General features: G+C 32.6%; 1 protein-coding gene across 1 annotated transcript in view; it reads left to right on the top strand.

Annotated features, from left to right (window-relative positions):
* Nucleotides 1–4,832: 4,832 nt before the first annotated feature.
* Nucleotides 4,833–25,279, top strand: part of Hml (hemolectin) — a 278,319-nt gene continuing 257,872 nt past the window's right edge. Inside the window, exons 1-2 of the mRNA XM_075381665.1 lie at nt 4,833–5,058; nt 18,916–19,029. Of these exons, the coding sequence (XP_075237780.1) occupies nt 4,904–5,058; nt 18,916–19,029 (269 nt within the window). The 5' untranslated portion in view covers nt 4,833–4,903. The remainder of the gene's footprint in view (nt 5,059–18,915; nt 19,030–25,279) is intronic.

Consider the following 25,279-nt stretch of genomic DNA (forward strand, 5'->3'; position numbering starts at 1 on the left):
TAATATATTAATCTTTATAAGATACTAGCAGAGCAGGCAATGCTTCGCTATAGCTATATATATATATATATATATATATATATATATAAAGAGAGAAAGAGAGAGACAGAGACAGTTTAAATGAACACAATTGAAAATTTGATAAAAAAATTAAAAAACTGAACTTCACAAATTTTACTTTTCACTTATTCTCCTTCCCCTTTTCCCTTTCACCCTTCTCCCTCACCCCTCTCAAAGTTTCCTTTTTACTCTTTCCCGTTTTCCCCTTATCTCTTTCCACCTTTTCCCCGTTTTCCATTTTCCCCTTTTTCCCTTTTGCCCACATGTAAATCGGTCCATTAGTTTTTTGGTCTTTACCGGACACACATACGAACATGCCTTTTATATATATATATATATATATATAGAGAGAGAGAGAGAGAGAGAGAGAGAATAAAAAAGTTTGTTTGTATATTTGTTTGTTTGTTTCGTAAATATCTCGACACCGGCCCCACCTAACGGGTATACCTTTTACAAAAATATTTCTTTTCACGTAACTAATATTCATAATCTGAATATGAACCAAATCGGTCCATAAATATAATTTTTCGAAATATCTCGACGCCAGCGACACCTAGCGGGTCCAAACTAATTCGGAAACCTTCCCTGGCACGTGTCCAACCATTCCCCAAAGTTTTATCATAATCGGATGAACGGTTTAGTAAGGCATACGTGACATACAGATAGACAAATATTCATTTTTATATATATGTAGATTATCGGCCCGTGCGAAGCACGGTTATTTCAATTATAATGTATAAAATAATTCCAGATGAAAATTTCATTCCCATTATTAATTAAAAGTTTCGTCTCAAGCAATGAACACTCACACTTTTCCCTTTTTTTTTAAGATTACAAGACAGGATTCTGTTCTTTAGTCTAAGTTTTGGCAATTTTCCAAAAGTCGAATTGAATCCTTTTTGTTAAGTTCCTGAAACGAGAGTAAAAGGAATAGACAGAAGATAAAGGGAGGTATGTTAGGCGGAAGTAGTGTAACGGGTTGTCGGAGAGGGTAGTTTGAGAAGCTATTGTGTAAGGGCGGTAAGAAATAATCCCTCTTCGTATGATTTTACAAATCACGCCCCTCTCACGACTACAGTGAGAGAGGGTATAATGTCTCATTCACCTACGTATATAGTACGGGTTTTAAATCCACCGAACGGTTTCACTGGCTGCGTATTACGAAATTTATTCTCATGATAATCTTTAGTTGTTAGTTATCCGATCTGCCGCAGTATTAAGTATATCGATTAAACCGACATAATAATGTCTCTTTTCTTCATACGCACACAGATTCGTTTACAGCCTCTACGCACGCGCAGTTTATTAATTGTTTTTACGATGAAAAGATTTAATAATAACGGTTACATTTACAATATTAATTATATAATAAAAAGAAAAATGTTATATAATTACTTTTTTAACGACTATTACCGTGAAATAAGTTAAACGTGACAAAAAAAAGCTGACAACACAGTTGTTTCTGATGTACGGCTTACACACACAACTTAAAATATTCATCGTTTTATTAAAATATAATATTTTTTCGTTTATTTAATTCAATGATTTTATCTAAAGCGCACGCGCATACCGTATTTAATTCGCGCGGGGGTTGGCAGTATTAGCGGCGACGGTCGGAACTAACTAATCACAACTTACACAGAACAAATTTCGCCTGTACGGTCGGTAGACTGGTGTAGCCGCGAGGCTTAACGCACCAGGTATCGAATCGATCGAGTTTGAGACCCGGCCAGATCGAGTTACCTTTTTACAGTTTCAATGTTATTTATTTATTTAATTCTACCGCTCACCTGTGACGTCACAATATAAAAATAGTTTAGAGCATTTTTTTGGGTAGGGGTGCGAGATAAAAAAATAACAATATTTTTTGCAAATATTGTTATTTTTTAATCGTTAACAAATCTGCCTAAGAAAAAGATGACCTCAATTATGCGAAATCTCGATTTAGCGACGGTGACCTCGTTCTACAGCTTCACTTTCATGAGCTGTTATGTTGAAAATTTATTGGCATCAGTGCCCCATATATAGAAGAATCTGACCGAGTTTGGTCAAAGTCGGTCCAATAATTCTTGAAATATAAAGTGATCTAGAGGCCGACAATGAATACACACACGCGACACGCATACATTAGCCGGAAAATTACCATCTAGTTTTTTTGGTTCCTTAGGTGTTAAAACGTCAAGATACGTTTAAAACCGCATATGCCCAAACCGGACCGATTACAATACTTTCCCTTCTACAGCCTTATAGCGCTATCTAGACGGTAAAGTAAAAATTTACGCGTAATTAAAAAAAAAAGTATTTTTCATTTTTTAATTCCTGCCGAAGGACTAATATTTTACGGTCATTTAAAACAAGAGTGAATAAAGAAAAATTGATTAGAAAAATTATCAACTACTTTAATAGTCTGAAAAGTAGAAAATAAAAATAAAATAAAAAATTAAAACATCACTTAAATTAAACGCACTAAAAGGTAAAAAATAATTTTATTACGCTATCTCAGAACGAATTTGACAACAAGCCTTTGATGGTGACATGTAAGATTATGTGAAAGTCGTAGCTTCAAATTAAAAATTTGATGGTTTTTGCCAATTTTTCTTTATACGTAATGAATGGCCTAAAGAATGGGGTGCGGTCGTACCCCACTAAAATGTTTAATTTGAAGCTATGACTTTCACTTAATCTTACATGTCACCATCAAAGCTTGTTGTCAAATCCGTTCTGAGATACCGTCATAAAATTATTTTTACATTTTAGTGTGTTTAATTTCAGAGGTGTTTTAAATTTTTTTTAATATATTTTTTTTTTTTTTACTTTTTAGTCTTCATAAGTTTACATTTTACACCTGCGCTAGCGTACAGGTTTGAGTGTATTAACGAAAAAGCGGATCGGTACGTTTTACGGTGGGCGAGTGCAATCAAAAAATAGGGCTAAACCATTTAATTTCCGGATAACCAACATCCGGTCGATCAAGAGTGTATCCGATGGGTTAAACGGTTATCTCTCGACTTGCTGATACATACACCGTTTGAATCGTGAAAATCGGACGGGCGGTTGGCGAGATATTACGGGGGCACTCCAGCGTACCCCCTCCCTAATTTCCGGACGACACCCCGGGGGCACTTGAAAATATCATTCGACGGATACCACTGGAAACGGATGTAATATCATAGAGGGCGATCGAAATAATTTTCCGAGCCCTAGGACCGACCGTTTTCCAGATATTTGCGATTTTCGTCCGAAAATTACTAAATTTTCCCGAAACTTGAGGCGCTACTGTAGAAAATTTCTAGTAGCAATTGTATACCCTTAATATATATTTGACTTTTGTGTTATCGTTTCGGTTGTTATAGTAGCCCTACATTTTTGTAAAATTATGTATTTCAAACGCGTGCGAACTTTAGATCCAAACTTACTGAAACAGGTTAGGTTATCTTTCACTACGAAAATATTCGTGTAAACGAGGTTGCATAAGTTCAAGGGACATTTTTTTTTTAGTAATTAACGCATCTTAGCGTCTTAAAAATGTTGCTAAAAAATGTGTTGTCATCAGAAGCAAACCTGTATGAAAAATTTCAGAGCAAATGGATAAGAAGAAGCGCTTCAAAATTCGACTGAAAGGTTCCGTACCGTGAAATCTCACATACATAATTCAAGAGCGAGTTAATATAAAAGCGGTACAAATAATTAGTTTCTAGAGACAGGAAAGGATCTCCAAAATATCGGAATAACGTAAGAAATAAGGAAAGTTTTGCGAAAAAAATACATTAATTTAAAAGATTTAAAGTGGTTCAAGACGTAACAGGAGAATCACACCAAGCCACCGGGTTGGTCTAGCGGTGAACGCGTCTTCCCAAATCGGATGATTTGGAAGTCGAGAGTTCCAGCGTTCAAGTTTTAGTAAAGTCAGTTATTTTTACACGGATTTGAATACTAGATCGTGGATACCGGTGTTCTTCGACGGTTGGGTTTCAATTAACCACACATCTCAGGAACGGTCGAACTGAGACTGTACAAGACTACAATCATAAATATCATCCTCTGAAGAATTATCTGAAAGGTAGTTACCGGTGGTTAAACAGGAAAAAGTAAAAGGATAATCACGGCAGTATGTAGAGAAAAATTAGGAAACATTATGACAGTCACATTATTTAGCCTTATAAAAAAGATTAGGTTTTTTCACGCGGTCCAGAAACGACCAGATAGGAAAAGAATCCCTAAAAAAGGATGAATATTTAGTTTATGATAATAAAAATAATATTTTTCGTTTTTAAATATTATTATTACTGACCTACCCTGACCTTAATTTTTTGTGTAATACTTAGAAACGAAATAAATTTAGTTAGCAGCCTAAATATTTAAGTGGGCGTCCGGAATTCGCGCTCCGAAAAATTGATAGAGGAAATATATCTTTATATGATTATACCATTTTATAATGTAATTTCATTATCAATATAGCAGCAATACTTTCCTTTTTAACAGAAATATTATAATAATAATATAATAATTTTCTACGCTTTTTTTTTAATTGTAAAATTTTATAAATTCAATGAATTCTATTACTTTTTCTTGGAAGTTTTTTTTAAAAATATATTCGTATTTTTTAATTTTATTATTTTTATTATATTATGATAAGGGTTTATCTAATTTTATTTTACTGTACATCCGTTTTTGTAACACAGTTATTTTTTCCCAATTTCTATCCCACATTAAAAACACAGTCGATATAAATATTGTAAATTTTGTTCCTTATCATTCATTCAGACGTTAGAGTTAGGACAGAACTGTTCAAATTATAGCTACTTTTTTTCTGTAATATTTTTGACTGTATTTACTTACAACTATGAAACCTAGAGAGTTAGATAGAAATATTATATTATTATTTTACGTTCTCTTATTTAATATTGATAATGTTTTATGTTACCGTAAACATACGCGTGTTAAAGAAATCGACGACGGTACTGTTAAACATGTAGATGAACATGATTTTCAACACAGGTACGTTATCATTTTTTTTTAAAAGCTTTTATTTAACTCGCTTTAGGAATAATCAAATCTTGCAACTTCTATATCTTTTGATCTACCGTATGAAAATCAATGAAATTTGGTACGCGTTTGTAACTTCTATAACAATACAGAACTACGGTGTCGGAATTTGATATGACCCACCCCCGCGTAGCCACGCCCTACCGCTACGCTAAATTCATGCATTTAGTTGAAAATTTTCATTTCTCATGAACTATCCTATGAAAATGATTGAAATTTAATACACGTGTGTAACTTCGATGTGTAAAAATAAATATTTTTATTTTTTTTTTAGTATTAAAAAAAAATACTAATAAAGCAAAATAAATACAAAAATATATTTGATTACGTGTAAAAAAAGTTTTTATTTAAGTAATATTAATATTAACATTAATAAAAAACGGAAACAAATTGGAAAGCCCCTCTAAAAAGTAAAAAAATAAGAATTAAATCAAATTGATAATTTTAAACAAAAAAAAAATATATATATTAACAAATATAAAAATGCACTGTAAAGTAAAAAATAAATTATATAAATATCTAATAAATAACCAATAAATAAATGTAATAATTATTACATTTTAAAATTAAAAGTAATGAAAATATTTAGTTAAATAAAAGCGTGGCGCAGTTTTTATAACAATCTTTTCGAATAAGTATTTATAGACATTTGCTAAATTTTAAAATATATTTTTTTGTTTAATGAGGTTGTTTAGTGTATGTATATACTTTATTTATCTGTAATAAAATTACTCAAGTTTTAATTCTTTGACAGTTCAAATTTGCACCGAGATGACCTTTAAGTGTTAATAAGATTAAAAATAAAAATAAAATTTAGAAATCTTGCACAAAGTTATTACATTTTGACGGTAATCTGAAAAATTATTAATTATTATCATTATTATAATCGTAATCGTAATTATGAATTCGTTAAATAAAAATTCATAATCAATTAAAAAGAAACTTTTAGCGGAAAGAGTGCGTTCAAATCGGCTTAGATTACAAGCAGAATTCGAAGATGAACTGTTCAACTATGCGAGAACACGTACAAAGAAAGCGAGTGGATGCATTTTCCCAGATTGTTACTTGCAGGTGGTCAGTTTCAACTGGAGAGGTTCCAGCTGATCTTTCCGCCTCCTCGCGTCGTTATTGAAAGTGAAAATGAAGATTAATTGTCGTAAAAATAAATGTTGTGTTGTTTTAAATAAATTATAAAAACTACGCCACGCTTTTTTTAACTAAATATTTTCATTAGTTTTAATTTTTAAATTTAATAATTATTACATTTATTTATTTTTTATTTATCGGTTATTTATTAGATATTTATGTAATTTATTTTTTACTTTTTAGAGGTTTTTTCTAATTTGTTTCCTTTTTTTATTAGTTAATATTAATATTAGTTAAATAAAAGCTTTTTTAAAAAATATTTTTTTATTAATTTTTGTAATTTTTTTGTTGTATTTTTGTATTTTTTTTCTTTTATAATGTGTAATTATGAATATAGAATGTCCCTCGAGGAAACCGACATAATTCATAAATGTAATCTTCTCATCAAAATAATGAAAACGTTCATGTAAGGATAAATTTGGAAACGCTTCATTAGGGTGTTACGGCCGGCGAAATATTTCGCCCGGAATTTAGCTCCCCCGGTGAAATGAAACTTTTAAAACGTTAATTGAGGAGCAAAAATAATGGTTTCTTATGGTTTTTGACCGAAAAATTTGAATAAAATAGCGCTGTATCTCCAATGGTTACGTAATATCCGTAGGAAAACTGAAAGATTAGTCGTCTGAAAACCGTTTTAATTAGATTTCATAAGAAAGCTGCCTTACGTCGAAAATTTCGACGTATCTTCCAGTTTCACATCCTCCAGACCTCAAAACCACCGTCATTTCAAAAGTTTATATATATATTTCACTTTCTTGTGGACACAACTGCCGTAATTTTGCGCCAATCGTTTTCAAATTGATACGTAAAATATAACGACCCAAAATCTCGGCCGAGTTCGTTAATGAACAAACTCGGAACATGGGGGTGGAAATCGGAGGACTTTTTCGAAAAAAGAAAGTATCGCTATAACTTTCTTATTAAGTAAAATATCGAATTCGTTTAAAGTTCCTACTATTCGTTGAGTAACACCCTAAAACTTGTTTAAGTAAAGTTTTTTGATATCACCAACCATTGACAATCAGGGATGGTCAAAATGGATATTTCCGTTGAAATTTGAAAACCGAAATTTTTTACGATCACAATATTTTTTTTAGTTCGTACAAGGTACGAACTAAAAGAGTAAAAACTAAAAAAGGGTAATTTCTAAAATTACCCTTTAAATTTGGTTTTCATTTTGTATTTTATTTCAAAATTTCCAAACATAATAATAATAATAGTTTTCTTTTTACAAAAATTGTAAAGTATTGGCTCCCGCTAAGACTTATGAGCAGTTTCCCGTATTAACATAATTTGAATACTCGTTAATGAAAAATCTACTTATATACTTAAATAATACTTAAAATGTAATCAAATACTTAATTAAGGTGGCGACTAAAGGAAATAAAAATTAAATAGATTTCAATAAAAAATTAGAACGGTCGAATGAATGAATACCCCTTTTACACAACACGAAATAAAAAATAATTGCAATATACAGATTGTTTCTAAAATACTAGGCTGGTTGTAAAACTATCCAAATATTTCATTAATTAAAATTTTATTGAGCTATAACTCTGGAACCGATGAAAATATGTACTGCTTATGATATATCGTTGAAAAGCTCTTAATGAGGGCTTACTGCGATTAAGAAAAAGTCAAAAATACTTATTTTTATTGGTTCCAGAGTTATAGCCAAATAAAATATTTGGATCTTACAAGGGGAAGGCACAGACTTAAAAAAAAATAATTTAATAAAATAAAATTTGATGTGCTTTTCGTTTAAAAAAAATTTGTATATGTTATTTAATAGGCGTACAAGGAAGTCATGTGGTGTCCACATCAGATTTTTTAATTAAATATTTCCAGCTGATTTGTTTCATTTTACAAATATCAGCTGATATTGGCAGTGGAATTTAATTTTTATTTAGATAATGATATCGGTTGATATAATTTGTCGTTTCATTGTTCATTATTATTATTGTTATTTTATTATTACCGATATTACAGCATCGCTACTGTCTGCATTATTAATGGAAAACGCAATAAAATTGATCGCGCATCGCTTTTTATTACCGACACGATTTTTCCTCGTTCCAAATTTGAACGCTTAAAACAAGAAAACGAAGGCGTTAACAGAAAAAGGGCGTTCACCAATGTTTTTCTCGTAAAATTTTAAACCGAAATCACGTATCGTACGTCAACCTTTCTATTTAAAAAAATACGGCGCAAAAAATTAAAAACCCACCGTAATGCAGATTTTTTTAACTGCGGTGAACCCCATTCCTTTCTCCCTCCAAAGACCTTTCAGGTACGCGGTATAAAGCCGTTTCCGTACTTAGATATCACTCTCTATAAAACATTTCTAACCGCATTTCAAACGCTCTTTCGATCTTTTACAGGAACTGTAATATTGATATGCAGATGTGTGCGTGCGCGCGCACACGCTTTTTATCGAATTACAATATATTTACACATTTTTTTTTTTTTACAAAGGATTCGGTGATTATATATTTCTTCTTCGCTTCCGTCGCCCAAATGTAGCGAATATACTAGCTGCAGAGGCGTGCCTATGGCACGCTCTCCGCAGCTAGACCCTGCGGACCGGTAATCGCTAGCGCACAGATTTGAGCGTATTCAGCGAAAGATCGGATCTGTACGTATTACGTCGGGCGAGTGCGATGAAAACACAGGGGTAAAAGAATTAATTTCCGGATAACCAAGATCCGGACGATCAAGAGCGTACTTGAGTTAAAGAGGTAGCGCTCGACCTGCTGATACATACGCCGTTTAAATCGTGAAAATCGGACGAGAGGTTGCCGAGTTATTACGGTGGCACCCCATCGCACCCCCTCCCAGATTTCCGAACGGCACCCCGGGGGCGCTTGAAAATATTATCGTCTGACGGGAACCGCCGGGAGCGGATGGGGTTGCGTCGAGGAGGTTGAGAAAATTTTTCAGAGCACTAGGATCGACCGTTTTCGAGATATTTGAGATTTTCTTCCAAAAATTTGGATCCTGTTAAAAAGTACTAAATTTTTCCCAAACTTCGATATATATATATATATATATATATATATATCTATATATATATATATATAGATATATATATATATATATATATTTATATTATATAATAATATAAACAATAAATGTTTACAATAATAAAAACAATTGGAAAAAATAAAATATCTTTTTAAAAGATTTCAACAAAAAAATAATAATTAAAAAGAACAAGGTATTTCATTTAAATAAAGAAATAAACATAGTTACGCGGTATTCAAATATTAAATCAACTTTGAGAGAGATTTAATTTTTAAATGGATTATGACGTAGAAATAGCAGGTATTTAAAAATTAAATGTCCTCTCACCTGTCTTATATCTTATATATCCTTCAACGAAAATAATTAAAAATTATGGAGCTCCTTAATTCGATTAATCGAAAAATTCGATTTTCAGAGATTATTAATTTTTAAATAAATTATTACGTTGTAGAAATAGCAGATATTTAAAAATTAAATGTCCTCACCTGTCTTACATCGATAAGAAAACATTTAAACGCGGTTATTTAAAATTTAAAGAATTCTTTAATACGATTAAACAAAAAATCTACTTTCAAATAATTTTATTTTTAATAGGGACGATTACGTATGTGTATACAGAGTGTTTCAAAAATACTGGGCTGGCTATACTTTTTCGGATTCAACTTGTAAAACTAAACGAAAAATATCCCAAACGAATAAACCTAAGGCTTTAATTTTTATATGTATTTCTAATAGGGACGATTACGTATGTGTATACAGATGGTTTCCAAAATACTGGGCTGGCTATACTTTTTCGAATTCAACTTTTAAAACTAAACGAAAAATATCCCAAACGAATAAACCTAAGGCTTTAATTTTTATATGTATTTCTAATAGGGACGATTACGTATGTGTATACAGAGTGTTTCCAAAATACTGGGCTTGACTATACTTTTTCGAATTCAACTTGTAAAACTAAACGAAAAATATCCCAAACGAATAAACCTAAGGCTTTAATTTTTATATGTATTTCTAATAGGGACGATTACGTATGTGTATACAGAGTGTTTCCAAAATACTGGGCTGGCTATACTTTTTTCCTTTTTTTTTTTTTTAACTGAATTTTTACGGGCATCGACTGCTAAGGTCATTAGCCCTCGTCACATTCTTTAAAAGAAATTATTATCTCCATCAGAATCGTCATATGTAAGGGTGTAAAGGGCCCTTACATTTTATTTAAAAACACAAACTTCAAAATAAACATTAAAACATAAAAGACAAGGACAATCACAAACACTTACGGGGTGTAAAGGGCCCCAATATTAAAATTTGAGATAAGTTCTCAAAAGACCATGAAATTAAAATTAAAATTAAACTTATCAATACCATATCTTTCTTTCTTTCTTCTACGAAGTCTCATTTATAGTTTGTTTAAGCACCCTCGGGGCGACCAGAACCGCCGTTGAGCAGTATATCAATCGTGCCAGGGTGCCGTGGCAGTTGAATCCTTCTTATATTAGGTCATAGGCATGCACGGCGTACACCCATAGCCTCGCGCCCTCAATCCACCCTTGAGGGTCCCCCATGCCATCATCGGACACACCCCGACTCACTGCTCTTGAAGGCAGGTGAGCCAAAATGGCCTAGGCAAGAGGGCTACCTCCCGTCACTATACGTGCCACGCTTCGAGACTCCCTTATATGTATATATAATACTACCGCTTAGAGTATCTTTTATCACAGCTTTAAACTTCCATTTTATAGACTTTTAAGAAGTCCACTGGCGTGTAAAAATGCAACTATATTTTCTTCATTTCCATTATCCAGATCAGCACTAATATTATTTGTAAGACGGAACCTCTTTCTGAGGTCCTCATATACGGTACACTCTTCTATTAGATGCTTGATTGTCAGTGTTTTATTACAAACACCGCACATTGGTCTCACTTCGCCGGTTAACAAATATAAATTTGTTAATCGCGTGTGACCGATTCTAAGTCTGGTCACCGCTAGTTGTTCTCGGCGAGTCAACTTAAAGTCGCTTTTCCATTTATAAGGAGAAGTTTTAACCGAGTTTAATTTTGTATTTAAACTCCTCCATTCAGCGTTCCACTTGTTTTTTACTATGTTTGTTAGACGGTTTTTAACATCTGCCACTCTTACAGGAAATGTATCCAAATCATCGCAGACTGTTGCCTTTCTGGCAGCTTCGTCTGCGATTTCATTACCTGTAATACCAGCATGCCCTGGAGTCCATACAAATACGCATCGCTGTCCTCGTTGTTTTAGTACGTATAAAATGGACAGGATGTTTGCAATTAAGACATCCTTAATGTTCTTGTTCCGAATTGCGACGAGTGCACTTAATGAATCGGAACATATTAGCACTCTCTCTTCGCAATAGTGTTCAGTGTAGCGAAGAGCTTGCTGAATTGCAGTGAGTTCTGCCGTGTAGACACTGACCACAGTATTTTAGAAGCACTCTGTGTAATTAGCAATACCTGCAAACGATAAGCTGTGCGCAGATATGAGACGCTTTATATTATTTCTAAAAAGGAGATTTAAAAATGAAAACTATTTTTACATCCTTGTACAAGGAAAGGATTGTGATCGCGAAAAATTTCGGTTTTCAGATTTCAACGGAAATATCCATTTTGACCATCCCTGAATCAATTTTGACTAGTTTCGGTGCGACGTCTGTCCGTACGTATCTTGCATAACTCGAAAACGATTAGCCGTAGGATGTTGAAATTTTGGATTTAGGACTGCTGTAACATCTAGTTGTACTCCTCCCCTTTTTATTGAAATCGACTGAACCAAAAGCGTCCAATAACACCGAAAATCCAAAAAATATTTGGATTTTGGAGTTTTTCTTAACTGCAGTAATAAGCTCTCATCGAGAACTTTTCAACGATATGTCCTAAGTGGTACTTAATTTCATCGGTTCCAGAGTTATAGCCGAATAAAACTTTAACTAATGAAATATTTGGATCTTAACAAGGGAAGGCACATCGGTTCGAATCAGACTTCATCTCCTTTTTTTTAAATTTAAATATATTGATTTATTAATAATTAATTATGAAGAAAAAACTGATTATAAAAAAATATTTACAATAAAAAATAATTGTATAATAACAGTAGGAAAAAAATTAGAAGTTATTAATGAAATAAATGTTATGTATTTTTATTTAAAATAATTTGTGTATGTAATTTTATAAACGGACAAGGAAGTCGTGTGGTATCCACATCAGATTTTTTTTTTATATATGTACTCATTCAGTAAAAAAATTAACTTTCGATGTTTTTTCTACGATAAATTGCAAAACTTGATTTATTTTTATCCACTCCACAATTTTTTTTTTTGAAAAATACTTATTAAATTTGTGTATTCCGGTCATGTTTATTTACCCGTGGAAAGAAACAAATTTGGGTTATCTTCTTTGAGTTGTGAAATTAGGGGTCAAATTTTTCATCTCCAACTACGTTTTACAAATTTTCGCGTTTAATGTTAACTAGCAGACCAGGCAATGCTTCGTTATCTCTCTCTCTCTATATATATATATATAGAGAGAGAGAGAGAGAGAGAGGGAGAGTTTAAATGAACACAATTGAAAATTTGATAAAAAAATTAAAAACTGAACTTCACAAATTTTACCTTTCACTTATTCTCCTTCCCCTTTTTTCTTTCCAACTTCTCCCTTTCACCCTTCTACTTCGCCATCTAAAATTTTCCTTTTTACCCTTTCCCGTTTTCCCCTTTTCTCTTTCCACCTTTTCCCCGTTTTCTATTTTCCCCTTTTTCCCTTTTGCCCGCGCGTAAATCGGTCCATTAGTTTTTTTGGTCTTTAGCGGACACACAAACAAACATGCCTTTTATATATATATATATATATATATATATATATATATATATAGAACAAAAAATTTATAAAAATAAATTTTATATATATAGAACAAAAAAGTCTGTATATTTGTTTGTTTGTTTCGTAAATATCTCGACACCGGTCCCACCTAGCGGGTATAGTTTTTGCAAAAATATTTCTTTTCACCTAACTAATATTCATATTCTGAATACGAACCAAATCGGTCCACAAATATAATTTTTCGAAATATCTCGACACCAGCGCCATCTAGCGGGTTCATTTTTTGCAGAGATAATTCTTTCCGTGTGAGTAAAACGTATTCTGAATACGAGGCAAATCGAACCGTAAATAAAATTTTTCGAAATATCTCGACGCCAGCGCCACCTAGCGGGTCCAAACTGATTCAGAAACCTTCCCTGGCACGCGTCCAACCGTTCCCCAAAGTTTCATCGCTATCGGATGAACGGTTTAGGAAGGTATACGATACATACAGACAGACAAACATTCATATAAATTAACGCATTAAAGAGATCGAATAATTTTTTTTTTTATTATTTTTTTAACCTCCGACTCCACCGTTAGGTATTCCTTCAGAGGATGAGATCAATGATTTGTAGCGTGTGTAAAAATCACCATGCCTGACCGGAATTCGAACCCGAGACCTTTGGATGAAAGGTCGAGACGCTACCGCTCGCGCCATCAAGGCTGATCGAGTATTTTTATTATCACCGTAAAATGTTAACGATTTTGGACGGTAAAAGTGAAAAAAAATTTTATTTTATTGTATGATACTTCTAACCTTTCGTTTTAAAATGTTTACATCCCACCTTTGATGGCTTGGAGGTTTGTGAAAAAAATACAATAAATTATTTAGGAGTAGAAAAATTTGTTAATTTTTTTCTTTAATCTCCGTGACCACCATTAGGTATTGCTTCGCAGGATAAGATAAACGATTTGTAACGGGTAAAAATGCCATGCCTGACCGGGATTCGAACCCGGGACCTGAATGAATTCCAGGTCCTCCGGCCTGAATGCTAAATTTAATTTCGCTTTTAGCATCTTCGTAATTTAACAAATGTTCTGTTTTAAACTCTTTCTTTATTTTTACAATATTATTTTCTTCTGCTAACTATTCTCTCTTTTTTAAACAATAAATTCTACGGTACTTTCTAGTTGTTTAATTTCTTATACATCGTAAATATTTAAATTTTTCGTAATATTTATTATTTCAGTAATAAAACAAAGGGTACAATATTTTATGTTTATTAAAACTTTTTATAGAGCATTTATTTCTTTTGGCGTTGTATAAAATAATATATATTTGGAAAATAAAGTTTCCAATATATTTCATGTATGTTTATGTAACATTTGTAAATTAATTATATTTTGGTTTGATAATTTCCACATTATTTTTTTTTTTTTGTCTTCAGTCATTTGACTGGTTTGATGCAGCTCTCCAAGATTCCCTGTCTAGTGCTAGTCGTTTCATTTCAGTATACCCTCTACATCCTACATCCCTAACAATTTGTTTTACATATTCCAAACGTGGCCTGCCTACACAATTTTTCCCTTCTACCTGTCCTTCCAAAATTAAAGCGACTATTCCAGGATGCCTTAGTATGTGGCCTATAAGTCTGTCTCTTCTTTTAACTATATTTTTCCAAATGCTTCTTTCTTCATCTATTTGCCGCAATACCTCTTCGTTTGTAACTTTACCCACCCATCCGATTTTTAACATTCTGCTATAGCACCACATTTCAAAAACTTCTAATCTTTTCTTCTCAGATACTCCGATCGTCCAAGTTTCACTTCCATATAAAGCGACACTCCAAACATACACTTTCAAAAATCTTTTCCTGACATTTAAATTAATTTTTGATGTAAACAACTTATATTTCTTACTGAAGGCTCGTTTAGCTTGTGCTATTCTTAATTTTTTATTCGGAATTTGATATCTTTCGTGCTTGGTCCATCTTTAGTAATTCTACTTCCCAAATAACAAAATTCTTCTAATTCCGTAATCTTTTCTCTTCCTGTTTTCACATTCAGTGGTCCATCTTCTTTATTTCTACTACATTTCATTACTTTCGTTTTGTTCTTGTTTATTTTCATGCGATAGTTCTTGCATAGGACTTCATCCATGCCATTCATTGTTTCTTCTAAATCCTTTTCACTTTCGGCAAGAATTACTATATCATCACCAAATCGTAGCATCTTTATCTTTTTCCTTGTACTGTTACTTTGGATCTAAATTGTTCTTTAACATCATTAACCGCTAGTTCCATCTAAAGATTAAAAAGTAACGGAGATAGGGAACATCCTTGTCGGACTCCCTTTCTTATTAGGGCTTCTTTCTTATGTTCTTCAATTGCTACTGTTGCTGTTTGGTTCCTGTACATGTTAGCAATTGTTCTTCTATCTCTGTATTTGAACCCTAATTTTTTTTAAATGCTGAACATTTTATTCCAGTCTACGTTATCGAATGCCTTTTCTAGGTCTATAAACGCCAAGTATGTCGGTTTGTTTTTCTTTAATCTTCCTTCTACTATTAATCTGAGGCCTAAAATTGCTTCCCTTGTCCCTATACTTTTCCTGAAACCAAATTGGTCTTCTCCTAACACTTCTTCCACTCTCCTCTCAATTCTTCTGTATAAAATTCTAGTTAAGATTTTTGATGCATGACTAGTTAAACTAATTGTTCTGTATTCTTCACATTTATCTGCCCCTGATTTCTTTGGTATCATTACTATAACACTTTTTTTGAAGTCTGACGGAAATTCCACATTATTTATAAGCAAAGTATTAAAACTAAATGTATTAGTTACAAAATGTATTAATTTTTATCTTTCGTTATTACTTTCTCGTCTAGATAGCGTTCTATAGCTCTAGAACGTAAAGTATTGTAATCGGTCCAATTTGGGCATATGCGGTTTTCACCGGATCTTCATGTTTTGACACCTAAGGGACCCAAAAAACCGGATTAAAATTTTCCGAATCTTAATATTCGTATGTCCGTGTGTATATGTTCGGTATTGGCCTGTAACTCACCTTATATATTTAGAACTACCGCACCGATTGTGACCAAATTCGGTCAGATTACTTCCTATAAGTAGGACATTTATGCCATTAAATTTTCAAATTAAAAGGTCGGACGGGGTAAGGCTGTACAGTAATGTTACCTGTTACCCTCATTATTTCGAGATTTCTCCTAATTAAGATAATATTTTTCTTAGACGCATTTTTAACGATTAAAAAATAAAAATATTTTTATTATCGCGGCAAAATCGCACGCTTACCGCAAAAAATGCTCCAAACTATTATGATGTGACGTCATAGGTGAGCGGTAGAATTAAATAAATTAATAATATTTAGAGTGTAAAAAAAAAGCTCGGTCTGACCGGGTCCCGAACTCGATTGCCTGGTCGACTCTGTATCTGGTGCGTTAAGTCTCGCGGCTACACCTCGTAATAAATCGTTAAAACGTAACTACAACAATAAACTCAATATATATATATATATATATTATAATAAACTCAACAACTATAATTCAGTAAATTACAAAGTTTTCCCATCACGCAGCAAAATAAACAGAATAAAATGGTGCATCGTTAAAATATTGTTTCGATAATTTAATTAAATTAAAACAATCTTTTTATTGGACTTTTGTAAAAATTATCGTGGAAATTAGAATAATTATAAACTGTCGCTTCTAATCTTATTCCGTGTGTTTTTCCTCTTGGATCGTTAAATGTATTTTTTAATCTTTTGTCTGGGGAATTAAAAAAATCCTGGAGAAATCATTTGGCACACAGATTTATTATAAATTTTTTCTTTGGAATTAACGCTTAACCGTACTAAGCAATTTTTCCTGTAATATTTCGGTTACTTACATTAATATTTTAACCCATATCTTTATCTCTTATAAAATTAAAATTATCGATTAAATATTTCATAATTTCTTTTTTACTGAAAATTCCCGTAAAATCTTACGTTTTGTCTCATTAAAAATAAATTATCTTGGTTAATATCTTCTAACCCGCCGGCTTGGTCTAGTGATTAACGCGTCTTCCCAAATCAGCTGATTTGGAAGTCGAGAGTTACACCGTTCAAGTCCTAGTAAAGCCAGTTATTTTTACACGGATTTGAACACTAGATCTTGGATACCGGTGTTCTTTGGCGGTCGGGTTTCAATTAACCACACATCTCAGGAACGGCCGAACTGAGAATGTACAAGACTACACTTCATTTACACTCGTACATATCATCCTCTGAAGTATTATCTAAACGGTAGTTACCGGAGGCTAAACAGGAAAAAGAAGGTTAATATCTTCTAAAATTCCTGTAAGCGCTTAATATCATCCTGCTAATTCTATTTTATAAGGAAAAATAACAAATTCGTTATTATACCGGGTAGGCCGTATAAAACCCGTCTCATTAAACGAATTTTTGAATGAGGGATCTCTTGTGAAAGATATCGAAAGTGTAATTAGCCCTTGTGTAATCGAAAAGAAAACATGACAGGATGTATAAAGTTGGAAGATGTAATTATGTGTTTTTAGAAAGTTATAAAAAAGATCTAAAGTGCGGTGTAAAAATTAAAACTGATTATGAATTTTGTCACAAAAACGCATAGAAGGAAATAGCGTAACAGGAAAAATTTATAGATAACGGTCTATTAATACTGGTTTAACTATTAAATAAATTATATATATACAATGTATAAATTCGTTAAATTATATTCTTTATTCCCTAAATTATTCATTGATAAAAAAAATTATTTTCAGTGAAAAATTTAGTAAAACATTTTGGAATATTTTAATATATTTTTATAATAATATATTATTTTAAATATATAATGGTGTACGAGGTGCCAGAGAAAAGTAATGACACTGACTTTTTACTTACTAACGTTTTTAGTTTTTCAAACGACAATATTATCCCCTTCAAAGTAGTTCCCTTGGGCAGCTATACGCCGGCGGAGTCGTTCCCGCTCCTGGTACCAGCGCCGGATGGCTTGAACCGGTAGGGCTTTTTAACCGGTCGGTCACAGTCTTTTGAATGTTCTCTAGAGTACCAAAAAGACGTTCTTTTAAGACACGTTTCAATTTCGGGAAAAGTAAAAAATCACAAGGACTCAAATCAGGTGAATAGGGGGGGTTGAGAAACCGTAGGAATGCGTTTTGAGGTGAAAAATTCCCTGATGTAAATGGCCGTGTGACACGGGGCATTGTCATGATGAAGCATCCACTTGTCTGCAACGTCTAGTATCACGCGAATAACTCTTTTTCTGAACCTTTCAAGGACACCTTTACAAAACACGTGGTTGACGGTTTGTCCTGGAGGAATAAATTCTTTACGCACCATACCTATACTGTCAAAAAAGCAAATCGGTACGGTTTTGATCTTTGATTTGCTCGTTCGACATTTTTTCGGTCGAGGAGATGAGGAAGTGTGCCACTCTTCGCTTTGCCGCTTTGTTTCAGCACTTACTCAAATATCCAGGATTCGTTTCTTGTGATCACACGATTGAAGAATTCTTGGTCGTTGTCAAGCCTCTCAAGAAGATCAACGCACGCCTTTCTTCGATCGTACTTCTGTTCCGTTGTGAGGTTTGTCGGCACCGATTTCGCACAAACCTTTCGCACGTCCAAATCGTCTGTCAAAATGTGATGTACAAAGTAAAAAAAACTTTGATGTATTTTTTAAATTAATTTTTATTAATAATTGTAATAATAAAATAATAATTATTATTTTTTTAATTATGATTCTTATATGGATTACGATTTTGTTAATTCTAGTGATGAAGATTTAGGAACGCCTTTTAATCACGACACCGGTTTTCCATTCGACTCAATGCAGCCACCTGACTTACATTTACCGCCACATTTTGATTCTGATGAACACGATGAAACGTAAGTATATAAATTTTCTTTATATAAATTAATTATTATGATTTATATTAATTAATTATTAATAATTATAATAAATATTATATAATGTTACATAAATACTAATTTGAAAAGAAGATTATAAATATATATATATAACTTAAAATTAAACGTATGTAGATAATTACTAGCTGTGGAGGCACGCCTCCGCAGCTAGGCCCTCCGAGCGGGTTTGCCTAACGGGCGGCGTCTCGAAATCGGATTATTAGGTGTCCAAAATTGATTGCCTCTTGTGTAGAAATTTTTTTTCCTATGATGAAAATTCATATAACGAAATTAAATTAGAAATTTAACTCTAGAAATTGATAATAACCAATCGGGATTTTCCGCTAGTAATCGGTCCATTTCGGTGCCTAAATTTTGGTTATAGTTCATTATTTTATGAAGAAAAACTATCGCATAAATAAATAAAGTGTAAAAAAATGTTTAAAACACCACTCTTAAATTAAACCCACTAAACGGAAAAAAATAATTTTAGGACGGTATCTCTCAGAATGGATTTGACAATACGCTCCTAAAATTATTTTTTACCTTTTACTGCGTTTAATTTAATAATGTTGTTTTAACATTTTTTAAAAATATTTTTTATTTTCTACTTTGTAGTGCATTTAATGAAAGAAGTGGTTTTTAAAAAGGTATTTTTTTTATATAATTATTATTTTCTACATTTTAGTGTTCATACGTTTATACTTTACAGCTGGGATAACGCACAGGTTTGAGCGTATTTAGCGAAAAGTCGGATCGGTACGTTTTACGATGGATGAGTGCAATCGAAACGTAGGGCTAAACGATGTTAATTTCCGAATAACTAAGATCGAGAATGTACCGACGATGATGCGTTAAACAGTTAGCGCTCGACCTGCTGATACGTACGCCATTGAAATCGTGAAAATCGGACGACCGGTCGCCGAGATATTACGGTGGCACCCGTCGCACCCCGTCCCCAATTTCCGAACGGCCATTAGGGGCGCTTGAAAATATTATTATCCGACGGGTACCGCTGGAAGCGGATGGGCTTTTTGTGGAGGGAGGTAGAAAAACTTTTTCTGAGCGCTAGGATCGACCGTTTTTTAGATATTTGCGATTTTCGTCCGAAAATTCGGATCCGGTTAAAAAGTATTAAATTTTCCCAAAACTTTGATATAGAAATCTGTAGATATATAATAATATAACACGTATACATCTTACCACCACGAGACATGTACTAACAAATCGGGATTCTCCGTTAGCGATCGGTACATTCCGGTGCTGTAGGATTCAACTGTTAAATAATCAGTAAACATGATAGTTTTTTACGTTTTTGATCTGTTTTTTAATCAAATAAAACAGATCCCAGAACCGTATATCAAACACGGTTTTTATATCCAACGTAAAACAGAAAACTTCGGTGACGAGAAATACGGGTTTTTTTATATATATTTGAAGTACAATAACTATTAATTAAATGACTAATTAATTTCTAACTTTTATTATCACAACTTGTACCGAATTTATTTCTGAGAAAACTAATGTAATAAAACTATGAAAAACAAAAAACAAATCAACTTTTATTATTTAAAACAAAAAAAACAGAACGAAGCTTAAAAAAACAAAACAATATAGTTGTTACTGATTCACGGCTTACACACATAACTTAATTAAAATATTTATCGTTTTATTTAAATTTCGTTTATTTAGTTCAACGATTCTAACTAAAGCGCGCGTATACTTAATTAATTCACGCGGTTGTGGCAGTACTAGCGGCGACGGTTAGCACTAACTAAACTAATGTAATTTCACAACTTACGTAGAACAAATTTCGCTTGTAAGGTCGGCTGACAAGGCTTAACGCACCCGATACCGAGTCGACCGAGCGAGCGAGTTCGACCGCCAACCAGACCGACTTACTCTTATACACGTTAAATATTATTCATCTATTTAATTCTACCGCTCACTTGTGACGTCACAACATAGCAGTAATTTAGAACATTTTTTTCAGATTGATGTACGATTTTATAATATTTTTTTTTTGCAGAATTTACTTTTTAATCTTTAACAAATAAATTCTCCTAAGAAAAATATGATTTTAACCCACCGAGTTGGTCTAGTGGTGAACGCGTCCTCCCAAATCAGCTGATTTGGAAGTCGAGAGTTCCAGCGTTCAAATCCTAATAAAATCAGTTACTTTTATACGGATTTGAATACTAGATCGTACCGGTGTTCTTTGGTGGTTGGGGTTCAATTAACCACACATCTCAGGAACGGTCGAACTGAGACTGTATAAGACGACACTTCATTAACACTGATACATATCATCCTCTGAAGTATTATCTGAACGGTAATTCCCGGAGGTTAAACAGGAAAAAAAATATGACCTTAAATAGGCGAAATCTCGAGATACTGAGGGTAACTTTGCTTTACAACTTTAGCCCCGATCTTTTACTTAAAAACTTAATGGCATCAATGCACCATATATCTGACCAAGTTTAGTCAAAATCGGTCCAGCAGTTCTGGAGATAATAGCGGATTTACAGGGCAACGCCGAACACACAAATGCGCGTACGAAAATTAAATCCGGAAAGTTACCATCCGGTATTTTGGGTTCCTCAGGTGTCAAAACGTCAAGATCTGGTGAAAACCACTTATGCTCAAATTGGACCGATCACAATACTTTCCCTTATAGGCTATAGCAGTATTTAGACGGAAAAGTAAAAATATTATGAATTTGTAAAAAGTAAAAACAGCTATTTTTAGTACGATAAATTTCCATCTTCGAAATATTAAAATTAATTTACTTCTAAGAAATTTAGTCACTAGTTTACACTATTTATATATATATATATATATATATATATATATATATATATATATATGAATGTTTCTTTGTTGTCTCTTACGCCTGCCTAAACCGTTCATCCGATTGCGATGAAACTTTGGTGAGTTGTTGTGCGCACGCCCGCGAAGATTTGTGAATTAGTTTGCACCCGCTAGGTAGCGCTGGGGTCGAGATATTTAGAAAAAATGTATTTATGAAACGATTTTTCTCATATTCAGAATACGTGTTGCTTACACGGAAAGAAATACCCGTGCAAAAAAATAGACCCGTTACGTAGTGAAGATATTTGAAAAAATTGCATTTACGGTCCGATTTGGCTCATATTCAGAATATATATTAATAACGTGAAAAAAAATTTGCAAAAACTATACTCTCTAGGTGGACCCGGTGTCGAAATATTCACGAAACAAATATACAAACAGACTTTCCTCTTCTATATAAATATAAAAGACAATGTTCGTACGTGTGTCCGCTGTAGACTAAAAAACTACTGGACCGATTTACGCGCGGGGAGAAAAAGAGAAAGAGTAAAACGGAAAAAGGGAAAGTTTAAATTTTGCTTTACAAAATTTAATATTAATTTTAATGTTAATTTTTTAAATGTTTTATGAAACTTTCAATTATTTTCATTTACTCTGTATATGTATTCTGAAATCTAGCAATATTAGTGAAGCATTGCACGGTCTGCTAGTTTACAATAAATGTTCAATTTCCAATAAACTTTCGAAAATTTCACCGTCGATATCGATGAACTTTTCAACTCGTTTCGTTAGATTTTCTTTTGCCACTCCGATAAAATCTTAGTGTTCCTTGTGAGGGCAACAGCACTGAGAATCCGAGCGATCAATTTATCACGCACGTCTAGTTTTTGCTTCAACCCCTCGTATTTCATCCCCATAAACAGTATTCTAACAGTGATCTAGGCGGCCGATTTCCAGCCTCTACGTCCAATCCATTTACCAGTAAATTTTTTATTTAAGAATTGTCTTTTCTTGTTTGTATTCCGTCGACATGATTCTAAATTTCAATTACGTTTCGCCATTAAGAAATTTTCAAGCGCTGTCAGAAACTCCCTGTTTAAAAATTCCAGATAACTGTTCCCGTGACACGTTGTTCTAGTATGAAAGGTTCCCGTAGCGCGAGTGGTAGCGTCTCGGCCTTTAATCCGGAGGTCCCGGGTTCGAACCCGATCAGGAATGGCATTTTCATTCGCTATAAAAATTGTCATCCATCTCATCCTCTGAACCAATACCTAACGGTAGACACGGAGGTTTACAAATTACGAAAGGGCGTATTAATTGCAACTGTTTAGCGTATTTATAAATTCATAATATTTTTTACTTTCTTGTACGAACTAAAGGAAGTATTGTGATCGCGAAAGATCTCCGTTTTCAGATTTTAACGGAAATATCCGTTTTCACCATCCCTGAATCCATTTTTACTAGATTCGCTGTGACGTCTGTACCTACGTATCTCGCATAACTCAAAAACGATTTGCAGTAGGATGTTGAAATTTTGAATATAGGACTTTTATAACATCTAGTTCTGTTCCTCCCTTTTTGATTGCAATCGACTGAATCAAAAGTGCCCCAAAAAGGCCAAAATCCAAACAAATTTGGATTTTTGACGTTTTTTTTAACTGCACCAATAAGTCATCGTGAGAGCTTAACAACAATATAAGTGCCACTTATCATAAGTGGTACTTATTTTCATCGGTTCCAGATAAATAAGATTTTAATTAACGTAATATTTGGATTTTACAAGGGGAAGGCACATCGGTTCGAATCCGACTTCTTTTCCTTTTTTTTTTAAAGCTTTTATTTTTTAATTTAAATATATTGAATTATTAATACTTATTTATCTATTAATCTTATTTTCATTGGTTCCAGAGTTATAGCCAAATAAAATTTTAATTAATGAAATATTTGGATCTTTTAAGGAAAAGACAGATTGGTTCGAATTCAACTTCTTCTCCTTTTTATTTTTTTTAATTGAAATATATTGATCTATTAGTACTGCTAAGTTCTGATTTAAAAAAAAAGTTTTACGATAAATTGTAATTCAATAACAACAAAAAAATATGCAAAAGTATCAGAAAAAATAATAAAATAAAATAAAATTTTATGTATTTCTAATTTAAAAAAAAATGTGTGTATGTAATTTAATAGGCGTACAAAGAAGTTATGTGGTCTTCACATCATCTTTTTTTTTATTTTTTATTACATAAATTTTCTCAGAAAAAAATTCTCTACAAGTTTTGATAATAAAAGTTACAAATTTTATTAGTATTTTAATAACAAAATTACTGTACTTCAAACCTAAAAAAAATTGTTTTTGATCACCGAATATTTCTGTTTTACGTTAGATATCATTAAAAGTATATGAGATACAGTTCTAGGATCTGCGTTATTCGATTTTTCAGGTAAAAAAAAATGTAAATAACCATCAAATTTCCCCTTTTATATAACCTCTTAAAAATTTCAGTATGACCTCATTTTACCAGGGGAAGTGAAATCCAAAAGAAATTTTTCGCTAGCCTTGACTGGATAACAAAACGTTTTGGAATATGTTTGTATGAACTTTTTTCGTTATATTTCAAAATCTAGAATCAGTTCCCAAATTATTTCTGTTTCCTCTTGAATCAATCTATACATACATATATATACATATGTATATATACTAGCAGACGCAACAATGCTTCCCTATTGCTAAATTTAATGAATACAATTGAAAGTTTGATAAAACATTCAAAAAATTAACACTACGAACTTCACAAAATTTAACCTTTCACTTTATCCCTTTTTCACTTATTCATTTCTCTTTTCCCCTTTCCCTTTTCCTCTACTTCCTTCTTTCCAATTCAGTTTCCTCTTTTTCCCACGTCTCATTTTTCCCCTTTTCAATATTCCCTATTTCCCTTTTTTATTTTTCCAATTTTTCCGTTTTTCCCTGCGCGTAAATCGGTCCAGTAGTATTTTAGTTTATAGAGGAGATATATATCAACATTGCATTTTTATATATATATGTGTGTGTGTATAGAGAGAGAGAGAGAGAGATAGAGAGAGAAGAAGAAGAAGAAGAAAGTGTTTGTATATTTGTTTGTTTCGTGAATAAACCGGCGCGAAAATAATAGTTTTTGTAAAAACTTTTATTTTCATATATCACATACATATATATAATGAAAATGATTCAAATCGGAACATAAATAAAATTTTTCTAAATATCACGACCTCAGCGCCACCTAGCGGGTTCAAACTAATTCAGAAACCTTCCCTGGCATGCGTCCAACCGTTCCCCAAAGTTTCATCGCTATCGGATGAACGGTTTAGAAAGTCATAAGAGACATACAGACAGACAAACATTCATTTATATATATATATGTATGTACACACACACATA

This window comes from Lycorma delicatula, chromosome 13, assembly GCF_047948215.1.
Source record: "Lycorma delicatula isolate Av1 chromosome 13, ASM4794821v1, whole genome shotgun sequence".
NCBI classification, from domain to species: Eukaryota; Metazoa; Arthropoda; class Insecta; order Hemiptera; family Fulgoridae; genus Lycorma; species Lycorma delicatula.